General features: G+C 48.6%; 1 protein-coding gene across 3 annotated transcripts in view; it reads left to right on the top strand.

The window, feature by feature from the left end:
• Positions 1-15,000, top strand: part of LOC113584197 (inositol polyphosphate-5-phosphatase A) — a 106,378-nt gene that overhangs the window by 80,748 nt on the left and 10,630 nt on the right. For all 3 annotated transcript variants that reach the window (XM_035531373.1, XM_035531374.1, XM_035531375.1), the window contains 3 exons: positions 5,822-5,917; positions 6,327-6,401; positions 11,113-11,186. In XM_035531373.1, the coding sequence (XP_035387266.1) occupies positions 5,822-5,917; positions 6,327-6,401; positions 11,113-11,186 (245 nt within the window). The remainder of the gene's footprint in view (positions 1-5,821; positions 5,918-6,326; positions 6,402-11,112; positions 11,187-15,000) is intronic.

Below are 15,000 nucleotides of genomic sequence, written 5' to 3'. Positions count from 1 at the left end.
TCATAGCTTTTTACTGAGTTCTGTACTGTATTTGACTGTTAAATCTCAATGAATAATCCCAGTCACAGTATAATTCATCATAATCTCCTTTTAAACACTTTTAATTTACACACATAAACACGTTTTTGCGCTTCATCATCTTTATTACTCCTTACCCGTGCAGCTGACTCAGGACTAGCGCTCATGCTCGGAGCTCCCTTGACCTTCCTCACGATGTCTCATGTCTGTTCAGAAGCTCATTGTGTCCACTGGCGAGCAGTGAGCAGGGCAGCATGGTTGTTCTGCATGAGGAGAGGGTTAAACAGCCTGGGGGCCCATCTGTGGCCCCTGCTGTAGCATCTGTGGCCTGAAGTGAAGCCGAGGCTTTAGAGAGGAGCCGAGGGCCTTGCCGTGTTTAAACTTCCTGTTAGTGCTCTTTGTACATGTGGTACAAATGTGTCGAGGGTTGGGTGTAAAAACAATGCCCTCTCTCACTTTACTTAATACAGAAAAGAGGATATATACACCCCTCTCCTCCTCTACTAGACACACACACACACACACACACACACACACACACAATGAAGCATCTGGTGGCTTTTTCTTGTTAAGCAGTCTGTTCGCACAGCTATTGTGTGTGTGTGTGTGTGTGTGTGTGTGTGTGTGTGTGGGGTGGGGGGGTTGGGGGGGGTTTCTATGTCTAGAATTAAATTAGAAAATTTGATCGAATGATTGTTATATGCATTCTCATCTGGTGTCCAGTCCACCATACTATATGTTTTTGTGTGTGTGCGCTCGTTCATGAGATGCTTGCTCACTGCAGGAGGGGTGCGTGTGTTTGTGTGGAGCCCCCAGCAGTAGGAGGTCAGAAGGGTCAAAATAATGAATTTTTATGGGGCTGTTGCTTGTGTTTCAGGCCTGCCCCAATTCTCCTCACACCGCACTGCCTCTCAAAGCCTGGCCTGCTAGCCAATTTGTCCTGCCCAGCCCTAGAGAATGGGCCTGTTTAGGACTTAAATACCACAGGGAACACACACACACACACACACACACACACACACACACACACACACACACACACACACACACACCCACCCACACCCACACACACCCCACCTCAGTGGCTTGGCCGTCCACCCCTGTTGTCCTATGATAATTTGTGGCCTGTCCATTCTGTGCTGGGGGACCAAATGCTCAGGCTAGCTGAGAAACATCGCATACACACCCCATGCTGTCAGTCATTGTTTTAGAGGGCTTACCCAGATGTTCCAGTGACCAGGATGAATAGGGCGTATCCCTCAGTATCTTACACACCCCTTTATCCCGCCCCCTGCTTATGCCCCACCCCCTGCTTACGCCCCGCCCCTCACCCCCAGATGCCTGCTCTGCCTTAGCAGGTGGCTGAGTGTGCAGGTGTGGCGGGTCATAAGGCATGTGAACTGTAGAAGGCGTGCTGGCTTTTTCAGGGTGACAGGCCAAACTGCTGCTAAAGTCTTTGACATGTTCATTCACACCTTTTCTGACTTTCTGTCTCTTTTTCTCTCTCACTGGCATACTCTCTCCAGTGGTACCACAATCCCAAGGGGTATCTTGTTGAGTGCCACTGCCTAACCAAAGACGATGAATGCCTCTCCAAAGCTGCAGAATTTTTGTAGAACCTTCTGGAAGACCTTCAGTCTGACTGGAATAGACAGACAGACAGGCAGGCACCCTGTGTTAGCCTGTCCCTCCGCCTCAGAGCGGAGGCAGTGCGTTAGCGTGTAGCCTTCATTCCGGCCCGCACAGCTCTTTAGGAGGCTTGCAGAAGATGTCTTTATTGGGAACATGCGTTCGATTGGGAGTGGGGAGGCTGAGTAGAGTTGGCACTCAGCCAGGACTGGCACCAGCGTGAGGGAGTTGGCAGCCCTGTATGGGCTACAGTGGGAAAACATTGGCAGGTCATGACAATGCGAGTGCGACTGCTCACACCAGGGGTCTGGCCAGCCCCCTGGACTGATGGAGAAGCATTCTTTAATGCATGAGCACAGAGAGCCATCTACCTCGCTATCTCTCTCTCTCTCTCACATATTTACACACACACACACACACACACACACACACACACACACTCTTTTCTCTAATCAAGATCTAATCGCTGTGCTCCCTAAATGCTCACAATGGTTCATCATGTGGGTGTAATGGCTGAGAGAGCCGTACTGGGAGGAATTATGAGCAGCAGATCAATAGCGTCGGGGCTGAGTGATGGGAGGAGATTCCGGGGGGAGGTGCCGTGGGTCTAACGTAGGTCTATCAGCCCCGTTACACGGTGGCCTGGACACCCACCTTCAGCCTTTCCTGACTGACCACAGCCAGCCATTCCAGAAACACCCACAGCGGGTAGAGCTTTCTTGGAGAGCAGGATCATGTTTGTGGTAGCTGTCTTTAGGCTATAGGACAAGCCTGTACTCCTTTTGTTCCTGCCTGAGCCACAGGGCCAGTGTCTGTGCCATTACTGTAGTCCAGGTCAAAATTAGACTGTAAATTACAACGAAGGTGATTGCTTTTTTAAAATTATTGCTTTCCTAGAGATTTTATAACAGCATTTGAAAAAAAAAAAAAAAGAGGATCACATTTTGGAGATATAATAGCCACACTGGCATGTCACCACTACTGTGAGAAACATGATGTGATACCTATGCCACAGTATTTGAAAAGGCTCTGATCTTTGGGGCTTTACAGTTTTACGACGAGTTGCGCTCTTTGCTGAGTAACAGATGCAGGACTACACAGTGGTGTGTAGCTTTATGTAGCAGTCCAGTCAGGGTATGACTACTTCAGTAATACTATACAATACTGGTATGTGTGGCGCAACTTGGGCAGTCGTATGAGCAGTGTGTAGGAGTTGGACTCATCCAAGCCTGTCCAGCTTTGGTTGGCTCCAGGAGTTGAAAGTGTCTGTGTGTGTGTGTACGTGTGTGTGTGTACGTGTGTGTGTGTACGTGTGTTTGTGTACGTGTGTGTGTGTACGTGTGTGTGTGTACGTGTGTGTGTACGTGTGTGTACGTGTGTGTGCGTGCGTGTGCGGGCGTGCGTGTGTACGTGCGTGTGTGCGCGTGCGTGCGTGTGTGTGTGCGTGCGTGTGTGTGCGTGTACGTGTGTGTGCGTGTACGTGTGTGTGCGTGTACGTGTGTGTGTACGTGTGTGTGTGTACGTGTGTGTGTGCGTGTGCGTGCGCGTGCGTGCGTGCGCGTGCGTGCGTGTGCGCTGCGTGTACGTGTGTGTGTGTGTGTGTGTGTGTGGGGGGGGGGGGGTTATGCGTGTTTTGAAGGAGAGGTTTGTTGTAGGTCTCATTGCTTTAACTCTCTCTGTAGCAGCAACAGCTAGAACTGAGCTGTGCTTTTTTTTTTTTTCCCTCCATTGATGGGATTAACTTGGAGCATCAGACACAGCAGGCCTCTCCCAAATCTGCCACCCTCCCTCAACTACCCCCGTCCCGTCCTGCCCCGTCCCGACACACACCACACTCGCCTGAGAACTGGCTCCAGGGTGTGTGTTGGTTCATTTGGAAGAGCTTAGGAGCATCGATGGCTGATGCTGAAAGACTCTCATAAAGAGTGGAGCTGGAGAGGTACTCCTGGCGGGGGGGGGGGGGGGGGGGGGGGGGGGGGGGTACTAACGGCATACTCAGTACAGGCAGGAGAATCCCAGACACTCCTAGCTCACCTTCCTTCCATTCCGTCTCTCCGTTCGCATTACTCTCTGACTATATTCCTGTATGAGCCACAGAGTTTCCTGGGGACAGCTAACGAATGGTCTTCAGCTGTTCTTAGGTCAGTGTAGGGGCTGCTTCTATAATTCCGTATTCTTACCGAGCACCTGGGCCCCTTTGGCCCCAGACCAGGACTGAGCTTTAAAAGAAGCCTGTAAGCAATAGCACAGGGTTCTCATTTATCATGCAAAATAAAGACATTGTGTGTGTGTGTTTGTGTTCAGGCATGCATACATGAGAAAGAGTATAAGTGCACTTGGAGGAGGAAACACTTGCTGTGTCATCAACACTTGGCGGACCCTGTGGATTATGGCAGTCATTTGAACATGAAAGGATTTGGTGTTTCTGCGCTTGTAAGTGGATGTGCGGTGGTCTCACACATACTGGCTGCTCTGAAACATGCCGGGGGGGGGGGGGGAGTTCCGCTTGGCTGACTCTCCAGCCAAGAGGCCGACACAAGGGAGGTTTCCTGTGAGCAGAGTGTGAAGGCAAACCCTCGGCGAAGCGACTTGGCCGCCTCCTACGGGAAACCCTTCGCGTCTGGCATTTCTCTTTCTCGTTTTGGCCCGGCATTGTTTTAAGATGAGTTCAGCTTCTTTGACCCTACTTTCAGCCCACGATTCAATGCGGCTGACGGCTCGCTTCTTGGTCAGCCGCCGTTAAAAGCCAAAGGGAGGGAGGGTGGGAAGGAGGGAAGAATTCCGGAGCCGCGGCGTGGAGACCCTCTCCGGCCTCGTCTTGTCTGAGAGCCCTTCTCTTGGGTTTATTCATCGGCCCAAGCATCTTACGAGCAATGAAGCGCACGAGTATGAGGTAGACTGCGCTGCTGCGCCAAATGAGCGAAAGATGGAGCGATTTGTTAGGGCTTTAGAAAAGGAGTTAAATGGAGAGAGAGAGAGAGGGAACAGGGGAGATCTGCAGGAGGAGGTCTGCTCTCTTTTCTACCCCTGTTTGTTTTAAGCTGCAGTGCGCCTCCTTGGGATTGCCGGCCTGATTTGTGACATTTCGCTCGAAAGGGTCCTTTTTTTTCCCTCTTCTTCTCACCGTTATATTGGCTTGACCTGATTAACTAATCTGTGCTTTGAATTTCAATCAGGCCTGTGGGATGGGAACTGGCCATGCCGCCTTCACCTCATTCACCAGTCTTCAAACACAGATGGCCCAATGTTGAACTAATTGTTAAAAGACCTGACAAAAGAGACCTTACACCCTACGCGCAGTCGTGGGGGTTGCCCGAATGCGGGGACATAATGAGGACCACAGGGAGACCACGGGGTTTTTATGTTTCTGGTTCTTCAAAATGATTGAAATGGGCTGTGTGTATTTTGTGTGGTTTTGGGTCGTACAGCGCGTGTCTGAAAAGGATGAAGAATGTTAGTGAACGGTTATTAGAATAGTTTCATTCTTGTTCTTTGTCCTTTAGTTTGAAGCTTTCCCACCCAATACTCTGTACACCCACCCATTGCTCTGTACACCCACCCATTGCTCTGTACACCCACCCATTACTCTGTACACCCACCCATTGCTCTGTACACCCACCCATTACTCTGTACACCCACCCATTGTTCTGTACACCCACCCATTACTCTGTACACCCACCCATTGCTCTGTACACCCACCCATTGCTCTGTACACCCACCCATTACTCTGTACACCCACCCATTGCTCTGTACACCCACCCATTGCTCTGTACACCCACCCATTACTCTGTACACCCACCCAATACTCTGTACACCCACCCATTACTCTGTACACCCACCCATTACTCTGTACACCCACCCAATACTCTGTACACCCACCCATTACTCTGTACACCCACCCATTGCTCTGTACACCCACCCATTGCTCTGTACACCCACCCATTACTCTGTACACCCACCCATTACTCTGTACACCCACCCTTCTCCCACCTCAGCTTTCACATCCCTCTCTTCCCAATGGAGTGATGTTTACTTAGGTCACTTAACTCACTCTCTCTCTCTCCCTCTCTCTCTCTCTCTCTCTCTCTCTCTCCCTCTCTCCCTCTCTCCCTCTCTCTCTCTCCCTCTCTCTCTCTCTCTCTCTCTCTCTCTCTCTCTCTCTCTCTCCCTCCAGAGTCTGTGCTCCACAGCCACCATGCAGACAGTACGAGCGGCAGACACCAATGAAGTGGACAAACTCATATTCAGAGAGTCGGATAATGACCGCAAGGTGAAAAGTGAACCCCCCCCCCACACACACAGCATTATTTTATTATATATATCTGCTTCAGAGTCTGACACGGGTCATTCTTGTCACATTGTGTCACCCTGAGCCTTTATCAAAGCATGAAGTCCTCAGTTATCTTAGGCTCTTGAGAGTGCCTCATTCATAATCCCAAACCCATTCACACACACACACACACACACACACACACACACACACACACACTGTTCAGAGAGTAGGTGACACACTCGTATTCGAACATCGCTGTACGTCACAGGCTAATGAGCGTTTTCTTAGGTCGGTGCTTATACATACTCTGCATGTCTCTCCTTGGCATGTGGCTGTAAGCAGAATTGTCACTTTGACCTATGACCCTGCTTGCCCCTGATGCACTCTTGCCTCTGCCCTCTCATAGGTTGTGCTGCAACTCGAAAAGAAACTTTTTAACTATATTGACCAGGATGTTTTCCGGGAAAACAATGGAACGCTGGTAAGCTATGTGCATCCTTAAGACATCTGTAATGGGAGAGTGTAAGACACTGGGAACATCCAGGTCCACTTCAGAGTGTTCCCCACTGATCTCTAATGAGGATGGTTCTCCGCTGATATCTCATGAGGACCTTTAGAGTTTTCTCTTTCTCTTTTTTAAGTAAATCAAGATAAATAGGTTCGTAGTGTGTGGTTCTGTTGATAAATAGGTTCGTAGTGTGTGGTTCTGTGAGGGAGGTTGTAGTTTGTGTTGAGAAGTCTCTTTCTGACTCTTTCTACATGGAGAGGTGCTCACAGTCTCCTCACTGAAGTCAGTTGTGTGGCTAGAGTAGTGTGGGGGGGCATGAACTCACACCTGCCCATCCACACCTACGCCAATCAGAGAGAGTAACTGTGTGTGTATGCTGGAGTGTGTATTAGCCCTGGCTCTATATTAAGACTGTGTAAAGGAGCAGAGCTGTGTGTATGTGGGTGGGTGTGCACATGCATGCATGTGCATGCATGTGTGTGTGTGCGTGTGTGTGTGGGTGTGTGTTGTTGTTGTTGGTTTTTTTTGTTTGTTTTTTACATGACTGGAGAGCAGTTAGATAAATGAGTGAATGGCTGATGAGCGATAATCTGATAGTCATGGTCTAGTTAAACACACTGTCTTATGAGCCTTATAAAACAAACTACCTTTCCAAAACGACAAATGTCTTCTGCCTCCAGAATAAATAAATAAATAAACATCCGTTGCCTCCTTCATCAACTACTAGACTTGTACCAGCTTGACAGAAATTTAATTCGAGGCAGCTCTTGAAAATAATTATTGTATTTTGAGAGGAGTAATCATTGGTGGGACATGATTGAATGTGTCCATGCCTATTGACTTTTTCTATGATTAATAGCTTTGTTTAGTCGATATTCCCATCGAAATTGTATAATTAATTATCCGGGTGGCTGTCAGGCGCAGAGGATGGAGAGCTCTGATGAGGATTTGGGAAGATTAAATTTTCCGGGGACCGTTGCATCGAGGGGGGCCCGAAGCTCCAAGCAGAGGGGTGGGGGAGTCTCCTGCGTGTGTGTGTGTGTGTGTGTGTGTGTTCGTCATTCAGAAGACATGGTTGCACTAAGTGTGCCCCCCAAACCCCCAAGTGTCTCCGCTCCCCCCTCACAGTCCTATTGATTTTGTTTCAGTATCTCTTTATTGTAACTTTATCTGCTGGAGCTGCCTGGCTGGTGGGATGGAGGGATGAGAACTGAGGAGGAGGAGGGAGGGGCAGGGAGGAGTGGAGCGAGTGATGAACTTTACTGTCACACTCCTCATGCTCCTTGCGTCCGTCACTGGTGCATCGCTTAGACCGCAGGAGTTTTTAAGAGTCCAAATAAATAAATAACATGCTGCTTGTGAACATACGCCTCCATATTTTAACTGTCAGGCAGCGCAAGGACACTCTCAACCCCTGTGTTAATCTAACATGACTCCAGTGTGAGAAGACTCTCAACCCCTGTGTTAATCTAACATGACTCCAGTGTGAGAAGACTCTCAACCCCTGTGTTAATCTAACGTGACTCCAGTGTGAGAAGGCTCTCAACCCCTGTGTTAATCTAACGTGACTCCAGTGTGAGAAGACTCTCAACCCCTGTGTTAATCTAACGTGACTCCAGTGTGAGAAGGCTCTCAACCCCTGTGTTAATCTAACGTGACTCCAGTGTGAGAAGACTCTCAACCCCTGTGTTAATCTAACGTGACTCCAGTGTGAGAAGGCTCTCAACCCCTGTGTTAATCTAACGTGACTCCAGTGTGAGAAGACTCTCAACCCCTGTGTTAATCTAACGTGACTCCAGTGTGAGAAGGCTCTCAACCCCTGTGTTAATCTAACGTGACTCCAGTGTGAGAAGGCTCTCAACCCCTGTGTTAATCTAACGTGACTCCAGTGTGAGAAGACTCTCAACCCCTGTGTTAATCTAACGTGACTCCAGTGTGAGAAGGCTCTCAACCCCTGTGTTAATCTAACGTGACTCCAGTGTGAGAAGACTCTCAACCCCTGTGTTAATCTAACGTGACTCCAGTGTGAGAAGACTCTCAACCCCTGTGTTAATCTAACGTGACTCCAGTGTGAGAAGACTCTCAACCCCTGTGTTAATCTAGCGTGACTCCAGTGTGAGAAGACTCTCAACCCCTGTGTTAATCTAATGTGACTCCAGTGTAAAAAGACTCAGCCCCTGTGTTAACCTAATGTGACCTCAGTGTAAAAAGACTCAGCCCCTGTGTTAATCTAACGTGACTCCAGTGTGAGAAGACTCTCAACCCCTGTGTTAATCTAGCGTGACTCCAGTGTGAGAAGACTCTCAACCCCTGTGTTAATCTAATGTGACCTCAGTGTAAAAAGACTCAGCCCCTGTGTTAATCTAATGTGACCCCAGTTCACTGTATGGCTGCCTAGATGCTGGTGCACATGCTTAAAAGGCATTCAGGTTCAATTTAAAGGCCCCAAGTATTTTCTTGCCTATGAGTGATTGTTGCATTGGCTGTACCTGATTATTAGGAGTTGTGAGGTCTCTGTGACGTGATGCGTGTTTATTGATGGCAAATTCGCTTGTTTTTGAGGGCTGTTTGTAGGCTGATATCAGATATGGCTGTGATACAGAGCCCACCTTCTAAATAGCTTAGATGAACCTGAAAGGCACAGAAGCTTTTCCGAGAGTTGATCACAAATCAAATGCTTGAAATATCTCCCTAAATATGTAGTATAGCTGGTTTGACGTTTGAGCCCTCTAGGGTTTTTGATGATGCGTCTCAAATGGGTTTTTATTTAAAATGATGTTAAGAGTGATGCACACAGGGAGAGTGACAAGCGATGACATCGCGTGAGGAGTGACCACGTCGGCTCGTGTCATGTGCCAAGCGTTTGGGAGGTGAAGACCACCCAGTACATCGTTCTGACGCTAAATAATGAATCCATCATAAAAGCGGCGGGCTGATATTGCCTGCGCCACCACGGCAAAACGTGCAGCGTAAAAATCAAATTAAATGACCTCTCACCCTGCTCTTATTGATGGCGTTTAACGGCGGCAGGTGTTGTCGGAGCCGCATTTGGCGAAGTATAAATCAAAGCACAATTATGGCAGCCGACACGGACCCGGCTAGCGGAGGTTTTATGCGGTTCTCGCGGAAAAGCCCTTCTCCTCGGTAATCACGGCTGGCGTGATTTACGCCGCTGAGTCGGAGGCAAAGTGAGGGTTCTGAGCGAGTACTGACTCTGCCCTCCTTCACCTTTTGAGCGAGTGCTGACTCTGGACCCAAACGATCACGTGTTTTTTCACGTGATGCCTTGCCTCGCTGTACTGCTCCACAACCTTTTCGAACTTCAAGGTCAGCGCGAGCTGTCAGACGGCTTGTGGCCCATAATGCACTGGGCCCTTGAACTTGCTCGGCGCTCCGTTTTTGCTGCTCACCTATCAGACCTGCACATCATTCTGCTTAATTGAGCCGCGATGAAATGTAGTGTGAAATTTCAGCCCTCGCCTTCTCCTGTCTATCCTGCTGCTAAATGAATTACTCAATATTTGCTTTGGACACACACACACACACAATAGTGTGCACATGCACGCACACATGCTCACATTCATAACAAAGCAGAGACTGCACATTACTTACCTGATTGCTTTAAAAAATTATGTGCTTAATTTCACTCAGTGTTCACCTAGGTTTAATGCAGAACCTATCTTAAACAACACACACACACACGGGCACACACACACACACACACACACACACACACACACACACACACACAATCTCTTTCACTCTTTCTCTACATACTCATTGTCCTTATCTTGGACATAAACAGGATTCATTTCATATATGCACTCTAGAATATAGGCATATAGTTTACATATTGTGTGTGTGTGTGTGTGTGTGTGTGTGTGTGTGTGTGTGTGTGTGTGTGTGTGTGTGTGTGTGTGTCCAACTCTGGTAATGTGATGAATGCTTCTTATTTGCCCTCCTGAACCACAGAGACAGCCTGAACACCTCACTGCCTACACAAGTAATAACCTACATACAGATACACACACACAAAATACACAATACACACACACAAATAATGTAATAGTGTTGGAGACCAGCACAACCATTATGCAAACAAATTCTATAGCTTATTTATTTTCACAGATAGCTCTCTCTCTCTCTCTTTCTCACACACACACACACACACACACACACTCGCTCTCTCACACACACACAGACGAGGCATTGATGCAGGTGTCAGTTGTACCTGTTGGTCTCTCTCTTAATTAATGTGAACACACCCAGGCTAATTATTCTGCTCAGCTGTGATTAATGACTTTGGTCTGTCTCAGTCATCCCTGCATCTCAGACAGCTCCTCTCCCTCTGAGGGTGTGCAGCTGGGAGCAGCCATGATTGATGAGCGCACACACACACACACACACACACACACACACACACACACACACACACACAACCACAACACCATCAAAGAAGCACACCACTGTCACGTATGTTCATGAAGCACAGTATCAAAAGACGCACACACCCCTCTGTACACATGCCAACCACACGGGAGACGTGGAAAAACTGAGAGTAAAAACATCTACCACTGTGAAGTCCCCTAAGCAGGCCTTCTGACACTGTTTTACCTGAACGCCAATACACATCACCCATGTTCTGCTCACAACCTGCTCTGTGCCTCTTTCCCTCTCGTTCCAGCTATTAGAGTTTGACAAAGAGCTGTCTGTCTTTAAGGAACGCCTGCACGAGCTGGAGATCTCCTTTCCTCCCAGGTACGGCCTCCCTCCTCCCCTCACACTCTCATACCACCTCAGCCGTTCCGTTGGCACCTGTGACTAAACTCTGTGCTGTTGCGTCACCTCGGTGTTAACGGGTTCGTTTTCATGGACTCTACAAACAGCGTGCAAGTTTGGTTTTGACGTGGGCGCTCCGAGACAGCGCTCCGAGACGGCCCGAGGACGGTTCGTGGCGTCACTGATCGAACACAATGCGTACGTTGTACGTTCAGTCCTGGACGGTGTCTGAAATGCGTTATTGTTTCCAAGCCTCGGAAACGTGGATGAATCGTGGAAGCTGCGTTTGAAAGCTTTGTTTTCTGCCTGCTTGTCTCTGATCCTCCGCGCAGATACTGTTTGTCTGGACGCAGGTCGGAAGATTTCCCCGCTGTGTTTTTCCCGCCAGAATGCTCCTTTTTTTGGTCCGCTGTGCTTGCGTGAGCCGGCGTGGGATTTAATATTCCACTGTGGTCTTTCTCCCTGTGTCTTCCTCATCAAATGAATGTACAATTAGGCATTTTAGGAGGCCGGTGGGAGGCGGGCAGGGTCCGGTGAGCCCGGCCCAGTGGGCTGGCCCGGCCAGCGCCCCGCGCCTCTCTAATGGTGCTTGACCTTTGACTCAAGCGCTGACTCAATCAATGTAGATAATGAAACACTGTAATCAAACAATAATTACTTGATAAACTGCTCCGCATGCGTGTCTGTGTGTGTGTGTGTGTGTGTGTGTGTGTGTGTGTGTGTGTGTTTAAATGATGCCATCTTAATCTGCTAGCTCCATTTACATGGCTTTGCATAAGTGACAGGTGGATTTATTGGGCTTTTACACTGTGTGACTTTTGCTCTCATCTGTCTCCAGTATATAATCCTGAATCATCTGACTTGCTCAGGGGAGATAGCTGCATGCAAATGAGCCTCGCGTGCCACTTCCTGTGATGACTCAAACATCCAGAGCCGTTAAGGAGTGTATAAAATTTGAGTTGATGCAAGTAGTAGTGTCTGTTACAAGCCATATTATTGTCAGAGGTGAGGGGAAAGACGCAGTTTGCTTAAACTTAAACAGGCTAAACACACACGCACACACACACACACACACACACGCGCACACGCACCCTCCCCCTGTCAGATACGCCTTGTGCTTCTTGAGCAATCAAGCACTGAGCAATTGTCCTCCATCACATGGACAGCCCTGAAACACCCCTGACCATCTGTGGGGTTATTGCACAGGGCCATGGGAGGACACACACACACACACACACACACACACACACACTCACTTCCCGTGCAATCACTTTAACACAGACATTCCTATCAGCCCGCGCTCTAGATGCATTAGAACGCGACGGTTAGTCCATTTTAGCTGTTGTATTTGACAGTTAGCCCATAGTAGCTATTGGAGACTCACTGTTCATTACAGTGTTGTAATTACTGTGATTATACGCCTTTTCAGATGTGGCTTGTGTGTACACCCAAGGACATTTGTGTGCCGTTCCATCTGTCGTATTTTTACGTATTAAATAAGAAGGAGGTTTGTGTCTTCTGAGCGGACACACAGTCGGTGCGGCTCTGCTTAGAAAAATTCACACTTATGCGAAGAACACTTTAAGGCCCCATCTCAACGCAGTGTGCTGCCCTCGAGTCAAAGGTGACTGTTGTCCACACGGCACCGACACCTTTGACCGAGAGATGTGGGTTCTAGTCCTCATCCAGTCACACACAGTGTGTTAGTTTGTGTTAAGGAATGTGTTACAACCTGTAAATTCACAGAGAGGAGTGTGTGTGAGTTTGGCCCTTCACGAGGCTAAAGACTAAAGCACAGGCGTGTGGAATCTGGGCCTCCCTTGCCAACACTGGTCCTGGAGCCAGAACGACTGCGCCAATCAGTTGTGGAACACACACACACACACACACACACACACACACACACACACACACACACACAGCAGCACCCAAACATCCACTTGAAGCAGATGTTTCTGAGTGCTGTGGTTAGAATTCAAAGCAAAGCGAATCGAACAGGAAACTTTGTGTTGATAATTAACTAAAAGTTCAAAGTCTTCGGGATCCGTAGTCCTGATGCACGCACGCATGCCAGTGCAGCAGCGCTGTACAGTAGTAGTTATGCCACCTTTCCCCTCTCCTGAGAGCAAGAACGTCCGGCCCTCGTGATGGATTCTGATGGACCTAAAGGGAGTGCACCTTGTTGGGTTGTTGTATGGTTTTATTGCAGGCTTGTCTGTGTAAAATCAATGGTGAAATTGAATGGAGAAATTGGCCTTTGAGAATTTAGAGGACAATGAGCGACTGTAGGAAGGAGTTTCTATTTAGTCTCACACTAACTGGGTTACTGGTAATGGACATGGAGAAGAGAGGAAGAGAAAGAGGGAAGGAATGCGAAAGAGAGAGAGATGATCTTCATTGACCTGTGGTTGCTGTTCTTTCCTTTTACTAATTCTAAGGGCCCTACACACACACACACACACACACACACACACACACACACACACACACACACACGGGGTGGGGGGATCGTGGGCTAGAAATGTACAGAGAAATATTATTTTATTGGCTGCAGACGTGTGTGTGTGTGTGTGTGTGTGTGTGTGTGTGTGTGTGTGTGTGTGTGTGTGTGTTTGCCAAGTCTAGACTGAGGGGCTTGTCCTTGTGTGAGGGTCATAAGGTGAGGGGCAGGAGGGGTCACAGACCTACAGTTATCTCCTCACCATGTCTTGCTGAAGAGAATCGGTGAAGGACCTATAGTACCTATTGCAGCACTTTAGCATACATCTCCCAAAATGCCCAGCCCCGTGAGGATGAGCTAGAGAGGGACTCCCTGGAGAAGGGAGGGTTGGGGGTGAGAGGCAGGCACATTGGCGCTGACGACTAAGGTGCTTCCATGGGAGTGCAGTGATGGCTCAGCTACAGCTCCGGAGTCCTGGGCGAGATTCTCGGTTTCTGGGCTTCTACGGCTCTGTGACGAGATGCGAGAGAGCAAAGTGCCCCGCGAGGTTCCCACCACCTCAGGACTCCTGGCTGAGGACTCCTCACACGCTTCAGGGAGTGAAGTGCAGGGCGTTAGATAAATAAAAGCAAGATATCGGAATGTCCACACCGTGGATAAACCCTGCACTCTGGCTATATGGACTACTGTCACAACACATGAATGCGACTGTGACTCAGGAACTGAGATCAGGAGTCTGAGGACGAGAAGAGTCTTGTACAGGAGCAGGAAAAATGCTGGTTCCTGGCCTGTAGAGAGTGCAGTCCCATATATAGGGAGTTAGACCAGTGTGAATGTTATGTGACAGCTGTACTTTTATTCGGATGGCTCTCGTGACTGTAGATCCGTCCAGCATGCTGTTATTCACACTGTGTTCTTGTACTGTGTTTTATGATGTTTTGTGATGCTGGAATGGTTTTGTCATTGTGTGCTGTGACATTGTAAAGACACAGAGGGAGATGATGTCACTGGCATGGATGCCCTATCTGTGTGACGGCCAAAACTCCATCCATCTGTGTTCCATCTCAGTACCCCCCCCCCACACCTCTCTCTCTCTCTCTCTCTCTCTCTCTCTCTCTCTCTCTCTCTCTCGCTCTCGCTCTCGCTCTTTTTTTACTACTGAATGCTGTCACCCATTCATTCGGACAGCTCTCCACTGTACCAAGCGTCACATGTGATGTATGCGTGAATGCATGTATGACCTAAAGGAGACTATTCATTCTCGCCACCAGTGCTGAAATGTTCCTTTTCACTCCAGAGCAATGTTCTCACGATTGTTTTAAAGAAGCTGGACATATGGGTGTTGATCGTTGT

This window comes from Electrophorus electricus, chromosome 11, assembly GCF_013358815.1.
Source record: "Electrophorus electricus isolate fEleEle1 chromosome 11, fEleEle1.pri, whole genome shotgun sequence".
Taxonomy (NCBI): domain Eukaryota; kingdom Metazoa; phylum Chordata; class Actinopteri; order Gymnotiformes; family Gymnotidae; genus Electrophorus; species Electrophorus electricus.
This window is presented reverse-complemented; position numbering and strand designations above follow the sequence as displayed.